General features: G+C 34.8%; 1 protein-coding gene across 2 annotated transcripts in view; it reads left to right on the top strand.

Annotated features, from left to right (window-relative positions):
- The window catches only part of PRKAA1 (protein kinase AMP-activated catalytic subunit alpha 1), a 68,532-nt gene that overhangs the window by 47,196 nt on the left and 8,597 nt on the right, over positions 1-12,739 (top strand). For both annotated transcript variants that reach the window (XM_003759916.4, XM_031964485.1), the window contains 2 exons: positions 8,769-9,255; positions 10,099-10,225. In XM_003759916.4, the coding sequence (XP_003759964.1) occupies positions 8,769-9,255; positions 10,099-10,225 (614 nt within the window). The remainder of the gene's footprint in view (positions 1-8,768; positions 9,256-10,098; positions 10,226-12,739) is intronic.

Here is a 12,739-nt window from a genome sequence, read left to right as displayed (position 1 = left end):
ACTTCCTCCCAAATATGGAGGATTGTGAAAGAATTTGTGTCTATTTGAGAGTTAAAGTCTATAGAAATAATGAAAGAGAAGAATTTATATGAAGCATAAAAAAACCTTAAGAGATGTTACTCTGAGGCAGACTGCTATATAGAACTGACCTTTTAAAAATTTTTTTAATAGTACTTGATTTTTCCAATTACATGTAAAAGATAGTTTTCAACATTGATTTTTTAAAAGATTTTAAATTTCATTTTTTTTTTCTCCCTCCTTTCCTTACATTTCCCCCCACTCTGCAAGACAGCAAGCAATCTGGTATAGGTTATACATACCCTGTTTCCCCGATCATAAGACACTGTCTTATTATTATTATTATTATTATTATTATTATTATTATTATTATTATTTTTGGACAGAAAAACACCAGGGGGCTTATTTTTGGGGGAGGGCATATTTTAATGAACATTGACAGCACAACCAAGGCCTTTGCTCTCCTGTCAGCAATCCATTCACCAATGAGGATCTCCAAGTCAGGATATAAGGGTTGCTGACTTGATCCAGACCTGCGCTTTTTTCCTTTTCTCTCATCCACCTGTTGATTGAGGTTATTATAATCTGCTCTCCATTTTCTGACCATTCGAAGATCCAAAAGTTTTTCTTTACAGAAAACTGCAAGATTCTTACCATGTGACTCCTCTACAATAGCTTTCTTGTCCTCAACAGTATAGCTCTTCCTTTTTGTACTCATGTCTGGGGGTCAAAACAGACAGAATAATAAAATTATGACCATCAGTCCTTCTTTTCACTCCATCATGCCCCTCAATAATGTTTTAACCCCATCATGCTCCTTGTGTGCTCCTTCTATCCTCCATGATGCCTCCTGAGTTCTTCTTTTATCCTCCGTCATATATAAACTAATGCATATTCTATTTGTTACCGATTCAGATCACAGTTTGTTTATGACTTAGATAATGGATTAATGACCAAAAGAATTATTCTCTCAGAAACCGTCTTTCTGGTGTTGTCTCTTTGAGGTGGGTCCTTAAATTATAGTTCATCAAGGGGGACTATCCTTTATTTTTTTTTTTCTGTTCAATACAACTTTATATTCCCCTGGCAAAACCTATAAGAATTCAAGAGTGACATCTGTATGAAGTGAAGGATTATAATAGGACTTTTTATATTACTTAAAAATTTAGGAATTAAAGATAAACCAGATAAATTAAATTAAATTAAAGATAAATTCATCCTAGAGGATTAATAATCTTTGAGCTGAAACAGATTTCCCTCTTCCAAACTCATAGTAGAGTAGGTACAGTGAAAGGAAAATTGTTTGGTTGTGTAGTAAAAAGAGAGGTATAGGATTTAGAGACAGAGAGTGTCTTTCAGTATGGGTTTAGGCAAGCCTAGGTATTGAATCAGTGGGAAGGTTCTAGAGCAGGGGAATTTATTTTCTCCCATGGGTCATTTGAACATTTATAAAATCATTTGAGGATCATACGAAATTATCAATTTATAAAATTCAAGCAGTGGGTGACTGTTTCTACCTAGCTTTCAACTTATCATCACCTATAGTTAATTATACAAATGATTTTTCAGGCTTCCATCCCTGCTTTATAGTAGCATGGTAGTTCTGGAAACTTAGAGGAGAATGACTCAAAGAAGAAGGGAAGGAGGTATATAAAAGGGAATAAGAGAGTGCTTAAAGTAGACATCACTACTTTCATAATTTTTGCTTGAGTATGAATCTACTCCCAATCAAAAACAGTTTCTTGTTGCAGCTTGGTGGTACAATGGTTAGAGCACCAGCCCTGAAGTCAGGGGGGATCTGAGTTCAAATGTGACCTCACACACTTAACACTTCCTAATTGTGTGATCCTAGGCAAGTCACTTAACCCCAATTGCCTCAGTAAACAAAAAAAAACAAAATAAAACAGTTTTTTCCTTCTCTCTCCTAACCTCTTAAAGTTTAGTACTCCTAGGACTCTAGAATACAATCTAATGGTATTAGTGTTATAGTTCAGCAATATTGCTTTATCAGTTTGTTTTTTGTTTTGTTTTAGTTTTCTCTTTTGTTTGTTTATTTATTTAATGGTCTCCACCCCCACCCAGTTATATTCAAAACACTTTTTTTAAAACAATTTTTTGGAAGATTTTTGAGTTCTAGATTCTTTTGCTTATCTTCATACACAGTTAAATCATATGTGAAGTTAGACAGATATTTCCATAAAAGTCAAAATTGTGAAGGAAAAAAAAACATATTTACTACTCTAATGAAAATAAAAACCTCAAGAAAAAGTAAGTTTATTTAAAAATAGAGAAGAAAGAGAGAAATAGAGAATGCTTTGATCTCTATTCAGATACAATCAGTTCCTTCTCTAGGTATAGATAGGATCATCTTAAGTCCTTCAGAGTAATTGTGGATGAATGTGCTACTGAGAATAACAAAATCATTTATAGCTGGTCATACCAGAACATGACTATTATTTTGTATACAGTATATTTCACTTTGTCAATGGAGGACTTTCCAATTTTCTTTTTCCCCTGAGAATATCCTGCTTATCATTTCCCCAAGAACAATAATATTCCATCAGAGAAACTTGCTTTGAAAAAATTTTTAAAATTATTATTGCTAATTGTATTTTTTCCTCTTTATTCTATCTTTCCTTTCATCCTGTTGCTCCTCAAAAGTGTCTTTGCTACTGACTACTTCGTTCCCCAATATGCTTTCTCTTTTACCCCCCCTCTTTTCCCATATTCCATTCCTCTCCTATTTTCCTGCAGGGTAAGATAGATTTCTATACTCCTATTGAGTAGGTACATTCTTATTTTTGCCAATTCTGATGAGAGTAAGAGTTCCCTCACTCCCCCTTCCTTTTCCCCTCCTTTGTAAAAGCTTTTTCTTGCCTCTTTTTTTTTGGCAAATAATTTTCACCATTCTACTTCTCCCTTTCCCTCACTACATTACTCTCTAACCCTTAAATTTCATCTTTTTAAAAAAAACCATATTATTCCTTCATATTAAACTCCACACCCATGTTCTTTGTCTATATATACTCCTTTTAACTTCCATAATAATGAGAAGGTTCGAATGAGTTACAGGTATCATCCTCCTAGGTAGGAATGTAAATAGATAAGTCTTATTAAGTCCCTTATTTTATCACTTTTCTGATTACCTCATGTTTCTCCAGAGACTTATATTTGAAAACAAATTTTCCATTCAGCTCTGGTCTTTTCATCATGAATTCTTGAAAATTTTGTTTCATTGAATAACCATCTTTTTCTCTGAAGGATTATGCTGATTATACTCAGTTTCCTGGGTAAGTGATTCTTGGTTGTAATCCTAGCTCCATTGCTCTCCAGAATATCATATTCCAGACCCTTTGGTCCTTTAATCTTATATTTATCCTGATTGTGGCTCCACTGTACTTGAATTGTTTCTTTTTGAATGCTTGCAATATTTTCTCCTTAACTTGGGAACTTGGGAATTTGGGAATTACTGACAGTTTTTATTGTTGCATCTCTTTTAGGAGGTGCTCAGTAGATTCTTTCAATTTCTATTTTAAAAATCCTCTGGTTCTAGAATATCAATTTTCCTTGATAATTTCTTGAAAGATGATGTCCAGACTCTTTTTCTGATCATGATTTTCAGGTAGACCAATAATTTAAAAAATTATCTCTCCTGGATCTATTTTCCAGGTCATTTGTTTTTATAATGAGACATTGAACATTTTTTTTCCTATTTTTTCATTTTTTTGGTTTTGCTTCATTGTATCTTAATTTCTCATAAAGTCATTAGCTTCCAGAGAGTCACTTTTGAGCTCATCTATGGCCTGAGCCTAATTATTATTTTTCTTGTAGGTTTTGGATGTAGGAGCTTCAACTTTGTTATTTTTTGAGTGTGTGTTTTGATCTTCCTTGTCACCATAATAACTTTAAATAGTCAGAAACAATTTTTTTGGTTTTCTGCTCATTTTGCTAGCTTATTACTCAGCTTTTAACTCTTTGTTAAAATAGGACTTTGTTTCCAGGGATGGGGGTGCACTGTCCCAAGCTTTAGGAATTTTGTCCTTTCTGATGTCCTTGGAGAGGTTTGGAAGCCTCCAGCACTGCTGCTGATTCAGAGGTCCTGCCTCACTGATGCTGGGATAGGCCAGAGCTGGGCTGGGCCGGGCTGGGATTGCCCGGTAGGCTCCCACTCTGGTTCCACAGATCTTTTCTGGTGATCTTCCAGCTCCTCTTTGGTGTCTCTGGGCTGAGAGATCTGGAAGCCACCAGCACTGCCACTGATTCAGAGGTGGGCCTGGTTTAGGGCAGAGCTGCACCAGGACTGAATGCTGTATTTCTACTCTGGTGTCACAAACCTTTTCTGCTGAGTTTTTAAGTTGCTTTCGGCTGGAAATGTTGTACTGTGTCCTTTTGGGTGTTCTGATGCTCTAAAATTTGTTTAGGGATTTGGACCAATTTGGGGGGAGAGATTGGGTAAGTTCCTGCCTTTACTCTGCCATTTTGACTGCACCTGGCTTTATCCTTTTTTTTTTTGGTTTGTGGGGTTTTTTTTTCCCCTAGGCTGAGAACATGCCTGAGTTTTTAGCATTTTGATACTTTAAAATGTATGTGTTTTTTACTGATGCTGACCACCATTTATGACATTGTCATTTTGAGATAGCTCATAAATGAAGTTTTAGAATATAACTCATTTGAAATTTGACAGGGAGTCTACTTCTGGAAAAGTCATAATGATGTGTGAAATAAGATCCTTGCAAGGAGATTAGAGCACTAATAAATATTGATTTAACTACATGATAAATAGGAGACTTTTATTTTTTTCTCTGATTGCTTACCCTTGGTGGATATTTTTGCTCCTTTGCTGAAAGTACACAGTGAGAAGCAGTTCTATAATGGCTCTTAGAACTTCTTGAAATCACCATTGCCTCGATGTTGGTCCCTCCACTTTAGTTTAAGAAGATTGATCTAGAGGACTCTGACTTTGAGTTTCAAAAGGCCAGGAGGGCCAGTCTCTGGAATTCTGGTAATTTATGCTGATGCTAGGTTTTACAGCCAGTATTGATGCAGAATGTGAATTTCAAGACCCAGATTAGTGGCAACTGAAATAGAGGAGTATCTGGATGTGAACTTTAATGGGAATATAAGAGAGTGTGCACCCCCAAGGTTTTGGGGAAAATATTTATATATTAGTTTTTACTATACCTTTGAAGTAAATATCTCTTTGTAAAAGGTAATTAATGTTAAGTGTTTAAGTGGAACTGCAGTGATATTGCAGACTAACAGTAAAAGCAATACAACCAGTAAGGACTCCAGCAGGTGGCATTAGAAAAAATGCTTTGTAAAATCTTTACAACCTGACTTCCTCCTATCGTTTTAGCCTCCTTTTCATAACTTCCCCTCTTATAACAACCCTTCTTCACACACACACACACTCCAGCCAAACTGGCCTTCCGGTTTTCACACACAATAATCCATCTCAAATCTTTGAGCCTTTACACTGCTCTATGTATCCCACATATATTCAAGGTATGGGATTATACCTGCTCACCTCTTTTTCAAAGCATCCCTTTTTTCCTTTGAGCTATAATTCATATACCAACTTCTCTCCAAAATCATTCTTTGTACCTCAACTACTAGTGCCCCTAACTTCTTGCATTTCTTTTGTTTATTCTGCATGAATTTATATATATACATGTTGTATCCCATGATAAAACATAAGCTTCTCAAGAGTAGATTTTTTTTTTTAATTCTTTGTGTAGTCTATTTTCCCTCTATTCCCGTCTCATCTTTCTCCTCTAATAATGTCTTCCTCATTAATCTTTCTAAGTAAGAATAATTGTTTCTTTAGAAAAATTAAAGGAGTAGAGAAAAGTTTTGTCCAGGGTTGGAAGGAATGAATAGGCTAGTGTTGCAGAGACATGAATGGAAAGAGAAAAGTATTCCGTTCCATTAACGTCTTGGAGCTGCCTTAGTTTTCTTATCTTATCAGACTAAGTAGGAGTAATGACAGTTGTAGGACATATCTCCTGGAGTTATAATAGCTAGAATTTATATAGTGCTTTTAAGATTTGCAGAGCACTTTACATGTGCTATTTATTTTTATCCTGACTACAACTTTGAGAGATAAGTTCTAATCCTCGTTTTGTTGATGGGGAAATTGAGTCACTTAAGTGACTTGTTGAAGATCACACAATTACTAACAGGGTCTTCTTTAGTCCACGTCCAGGTATTTAGTTGTTGTAAGACTAATTTAATTTATTTTAAATGTTTAAAAAGTGCTATGTTGTAATGTTCTCTGTTGAGGTTTTCTTGGGGTCTCTGGAGACAGCCTTCGTTTCAGTTCAGTAATCACCAAAAGTGCAGCCAGGCGTTAAAGTCCATATCCTTTATTGTCTACTTCAAAGTCTTGTCTCCTTTCCTGGGGCCCGGTTAGCTTTCCTATAGTCCAGATCTTTTATTATCTCCTTCCTGGGACTGGGCTTTCTGGAGAGCCTTTCAGTCTGGCCTTGGTCCTTAGTGGGGGAAGTGCAGGAGTCCAGGCCAGCCATTGAAGATCGAATTGAATTTCTCCCCTTGGTTCTGAAAGCTTGAGCTCCTTCCTGCCTTCTCTGGCTTCTGAATCTCCCTGGTTGAGGCTTCAAGCTTATATGCCCCACACTGAGTACAAACCAATCATTATATCACTGGGAAACCATTATTTGTTATAGGATTAAATCAATGCTAAACTAGATTTAACCATTGTCTCCTCAGTTTTACTTAGTACCTAGTTTCAAGTTCTGGCCCATAATATCTCTTTGTTTGGGTTAAATCAGTCATACTGAACCATGCTAAATTAGATAACTATTATCTCTATCAATTCCACTGATTTAGTACCTTGTAAGAATCCTTTGTTTCAGGTTAAGAGTTCTGGCCCATAACACTATGTTATTATCAGTTGGTATTATCTTGGGAAAATTAAAAATAATAGTTCTTTAAAATGAGTATTTTTAAAATCTCAATTAAAAGGATAGTGTTTTTTTTTAGCATTCAGAAACCATATCTTAGTTTTAAAAGAGTTGTATCTGAAATGGGTTCATGACCTAGGCATAAAGAATGAAATTATTAATAAATTAGAGGAACATAGGATAGTTTACCTCTCAGACCTGTGGAAGGGGAAGGTCTTTATGACCAAAGCAGAACTAGAGATCATTACTGATCACAAAATAGAAAATTTCGATTATACCAAACTGAAAAGTTTTTGTACAAACAAAACTAATGCAGACAAGATTAGAAGGGAAGCAATAAACTGGGAAAATATTTTTACAGTCAAAGGTTCTGATAAAGGCCTCATTTCCAAAATATATAGAGAATTAACTCTAATTTATAAAAAATCAAGCCATTCTCCAATTGAAAAATGATCAAAGGATATGAACAGACAATTCTCAGATGAAGAAATTGAAACTATTTCTAGTCATATGAAAAGATGCTCCAAGTCATTATTAATCAGAGAAATGCAAATTAAGACAACTCTAAGATACCACTACACACCTGTCAGATTGGCTAAGATGACAGGAAAAATAATGATGATTGTTGGAGGGGATGCGGGAAAACTGGGACATTGATGCATTGTTGGTGGAGCTGTGAACGAATCCAACCATTTTGGAGAGTAGTTTGGAACTATGCTCAAGAAGTTATCAAACTGTGCATACCCTTTGATCCAGCAGTGTTACTACTGGGATTATATCCCAAAGAGATTATAAAGAAGGGAAAGGGACCTGTATGTCACGAATGTTTGTGGCAGCCCTTTTTGTAGTGGCTAAAAACTGGAAACTGAATGGATGTCCATCCGTTGGAGAATGGTTGAATAAATTGTGGTATATGAAAATTATGGAATATTACTGTTCTGTAAGAAATGACCAACAGGATAATTTCAGAAAGGCCTGGAGAGACTTACACGAACTGATGCTGAGTGAAATGAGCAGGACCAGGAGATCATTATATACTTCAACAACAATACTAGATGATGACCAGTTCTGATGGATCAGGCCATCCTCAGCAATGAGATCAACCAAATCATTTCTAATGGAGCAGTAATGAACTGAACTAGCTATGCCCAGAAAAAGAACTCTGGGAGATGACTAAAAACCATTACATTGAATTCCCAATCCCTGTATTTATGCACACCTGCATTTTTGATTTCCTTCACAAGCTAATTGTACAATATTTCAGAGTCTGATTCTTTTTCTACAGCAAAATAACGTTTTGGTCAGGTATACTTATTGTGTATCTAATTTATATTTTAATATATTTAACATCTACTGGTCATCCTGCCATCTAGGGGAGGGGGTGGGGGGGGTAAGAGGTGAAAAATTGGAACAAGAGGTTTGGCAATTGTTAATGCTGCAAAGTTACCCATGTATATATCCTGTAAATAAAAGGCTATTAAATTAAAAAAAAAAAAAAAAAAAAAAGAGTTGGATCTGATCAGTTCCTAACGGCTTTGCTCTTTTAAAACATGTAGTTCTTTGTAAAGAATAAAAAAGATTATTTTGCTTTTTTCATTGTATTTAAATTGTGTATATTTCAACTTTTCCAAAATCACTATTTTCCCATTCCAAATAGAACACAGAAGCATTTTCTTTGAACGTATTGTGAAATTTATATTTTAAAAAATGTAATTGCTCTTTATGATTAACCCTTTATGTTTGAAATGATCCCAAATCATTATTTGTATTCCATGAAAACTATTCAGAATCTTCGAGCCTATGATTTTTGTTCTTTTTCTTATACAGGGAACATGAGTGGTTTAAACAAGATCTTCCAAAGTATCTCTTTCCTGAGGATCCATCATATAGTTCAACCATGATTGATGATGAAGCCTTAAAAGAAGTATGTGAAAAATTTGAATGTACAGAGGAAGAGGTTCTCAGCTGTCTGTATAGCAGAAACCACCAGGACCCTTTGGCAGTTGCTTATCACCTCATAATAGATAATAGGAGAATAATGAATGAGGCCAAAGATTTCTATTTAGCTACAAGCCCACCAGATTCTTTCTTAGATGATCACCATTTTTCTCGTCCACATCCTGAAAGAGTGCCATTCTTGGTTGCGGAAACACCAAGGTCACGCCATACATTGGATGAATTAAATCCTCAAAAATCCAAACACCAGGGTGTAAGGAGGGCAAAATGGCATTTGGGAATTCGAAGTCAAAGTAGACCAAATGACATCATGGCAGAAGTTTGTCGCTCAATTAAACAATTGGATTATGAATGGAAGGTGAGAGGATTTTTTAAAAAGCTATTTGTGATTTGTTTTAAAAATATACAGAGATAATAACAAAATCATGCTTTTTTATTTTTTTCCCTTATGACCTTTCTTTATATATATCTGAATATTGTTATGGTCTATATGTAGTTGTAGTCAGTATATATTTTCTTTTGGTTCTTTCATTTCTTTGCTGTATCACTTCATGTATCTTGTATTTCTTTATTTTCATATTTGTTATTTCTCCTGACCCAGTATATTTTCCTTTGATTCAAATACTACATTTCATTTGTTCTTGGTAGTGATTGTTTAGTCATTTAGTTGTATCCAACTCTTTGTGATCTTGTAGGACCATACATAGTGTCCAAGGGATTTTCTTGGCAAAAATACTGAAGTAGATTGCCATTTCCTTTTTCAGTTGATTAAGACAAAGGTTAAGAGTCTTGCCCAAGGTCACCAAATCAGCTGCTAAATGTCTGACGCTGGATGTGAATTCAGGTATTCTAGATTCTAAGCGCAGTATTCTAGCCACCGTGCAATCCAGCTTCCCAATAATGGGTACATAGGATATTCACAATGGTTTGCTACTATGCTTAGTGTTGTTTGGAATACTTTTGGACATATATGATTTTTATTCTACTATTAACATCTTACTAGACGCACTGAGTCAAAGGATGTAATCAGCTTTATAGCTCCATTTAGATAATTTTGTATTGTTGGCAAAACATTTTCTGTTAAGTTTTGATGCCCCAACAATGTATAGAAACTGTATATTTTTTGGGCCTAATAAAATATACAAATTGTCTTCATGAGTAATTGTACATGATTATTTTTCCTCTTCATTTGGTATGCTAGGTTGTAAACCCATATTATTTGCGTGTTCGAAGGAAGAATCCAGTGACAAGCACTTATTCAAAAATGAGTCTACAGTTATACCAGGTGGACAGTAGAACTTACTTATTGGATTTCCGAAGCATTGATGGTATGTAGTTCAAAGTAAATGATGTGGGTGTCCAGATCTATTGTGACTTAAAGTTTGGATTCTTCTATACAACAACAGAAAAAATAGCATTTAGAATTTTCTCATTTCAACACCTATAACTCATTTGATAATATAAAAATCTCATACTTCTGCTCTATGAAAATTATCTTTTCTTGTAGAAGCTTATATTCAATTGTAATTTGATCTAAGTGTGAATTTTCTGTTGGATTTTTGTTTTTAGGCAGAAACTTTATTGGCTGTGGTAAATTGTTGTCTGTGCTTACAGATTACTATTACTACTGGCTTTTTCTCTCTTCCATGTTGACTTGTGAATGTATTTCTCCTTCTGCAGCCAGTTGCTTTAGGATTACTACCAATTAAGTCCTTTTTTAGATCATTGAAGAGAATGGTAAGGAAGAAAAGAGAACGGGGGTAAGCTTTGGGGACTTTCTAGGTGAGAGACTTTACTCCACATAAATCTCAAATGTTAGCAGTTCTTTGTGACTTTAATTTACAGTATAGGTTTCAAAAGTGGAAAAATCATTATATTTTAGCAGAGGAAAGGAAAGAATGAACTGTCCTGTTAAAGGGAGAACCTGTTGTGACCAACAAATTTCTCCTGGAATTTTTTTTGCTTCTTGGTAATCTGATAATAGTTAAAAGCTAGCATTATTTTAAGGTTTTGCATGTTTTAAAGTTTACAACATGATTTATAAATTGTCTTCCTGTGACTTAGATCTCCTACTTTAGAAACTACTAAAAATAGTGTAGATCCGGGAGTCAGCCATAGCAGAAAAAGAAGGAGCTTTTCTATCAAACTGCAAGGTACAGCATATACTTCTTGCATTATTCCATGTTGGAAATTTGTTTTGTAGATGTGTCAATGTTTAAAATATGTTTATTGAATGAATTTTTAAAAATAAACATTACACATGGTAATTAGTTTCCTTACTACTAATAGTCAATGCAGAATAGTTCAGATATGTTATGTAAGCTTGACCTGAGAATCCAGTAATTATATTTGACATTTATTCTTATGGAAAAGTAAATTCCAAGTTCCAAACAATTATAAATTTCAAAATCCTTTGGAAAATTTGGGGATTAGTGGAATAAAATGTTATGTTCTCCATGTCTTGTATATAACTTTGAATATTTTAGTATATTTTGCTATACCGATTTAATTTTTTTTTTAAATTGTTTTCCCTTTTTTCAAGACTTTCATAGAAATTCTAACTTATGGAACTAGATGAAATGGTAGTGTAGCTATAATTGATTAACTCCTATATTCAAGAGCTATTTGCCATCTAGGATTTTTTTGGAGGGAACTAATATGAAGAAGGATTTTTAGTTGGGAATTTCCTCTGGTCATTTTTTTTCCTTTTGGATCTTTAAGCTCAGGAAAATAATAAGTAAATAAACAATTCATCAATTACTTTAACCCATGGATTTCTTAACCTGGGGTCCCTAACCTTTTAATATTTTTGTAACTATATTTCAGTATAATTGGTATCTTGCCAACCCTTCCAGCAGTACCAATGGTTCTATCCTCTGCCAACTCCTTCAGCAGATTGGCCACACCATACTATCATTTTCTTTTTTTTCTTTTTGGAGGCAATTGAGGTTAAGCGACTTGCCCAAGTTCACACAGCTAGCAAGTGTTAAGTGTCTGAGGCCAGACTTGTACTTAGATCCTCCTGATTTCATGTCCAGTCCTCTGCATCATCTAGATTTCCCCACACTATTATCTTCAGCCTCTTTCCTATTGCCTACAAATATATCCTTATTTCTTCCATTAGTCAATTCTACCCTACCTCTCAGCTATTATCTGATATCACTCATTTTTTTTTTTTTTTTAAGAGTAAACTCTCTGAGAAAACTGCCTACATTCAGGTTTTACACTTCTCAACTCAAAATAGAATTACTGCAATTTGACTTCCAACTTCATTATTAAATTGAAGCCATCCTCTTCAAAGTTACCAGTCATCTCGTAATTGTCATATCTAATGGCTTGGTCTCCTTTCTCTATAGGATTTAACAGTGGTCATCATCCTCCTCTCATATATTCTCTCCTATTTTTACTCTTGCCTTCTTCACTGTTCTACTGTTCTTCAGTTGCTTTTGCTGGATGTTCATCCATGTTCTGCCTGCTAAGCATTGGCATCCCTTGATTCTTTGACCTGGGCTCTCTTCACCTTTTTCTACTCTTTCCCTTGGATTCCCATAGAATCCCTCCTATGGATTCAATTATCATTTTCTGAGGTCTTTATATCTATCATAATCTGTGTCTTTAAGCTACTTTCATGTATCACTGACTGCTTTATATGCATGTTAAACTCAGCATTTTCAGAATAGAATTCATTATCTTTTCCTTCAAACTCTCACCCATTCTGAACTTTTGTTTTATTGTCTAGGGTACCACTCTTTTGGTGTCCCATACTTTTTAACCTCATAGTTTTCCTCAACTCTTTGATCATCAGTTACATGTAACCAGTCTTTTGTCACAGTTTGCCATTT

The sequence above is a fragment of the Sarcophilus harrisii genome, chromosome 1 (genome assembly GCF_902635505.1).
Source record: "Sarcophilus harrisii chromosome 1, mSarHar1.11, whole genome shotgun sequence".
Classification (NCBI taxonomy): Eukaryota; Metazoa; Chordata; class Mammalia; order Dasyuromorphia; family Dasyuridae; genus Sarcophilus; species Sarcophilus harrisii.
Note: the sequence above shows the minus strand (reverse complement) of the source record. Positions and strands in the feature narration are given on the sequence as shown.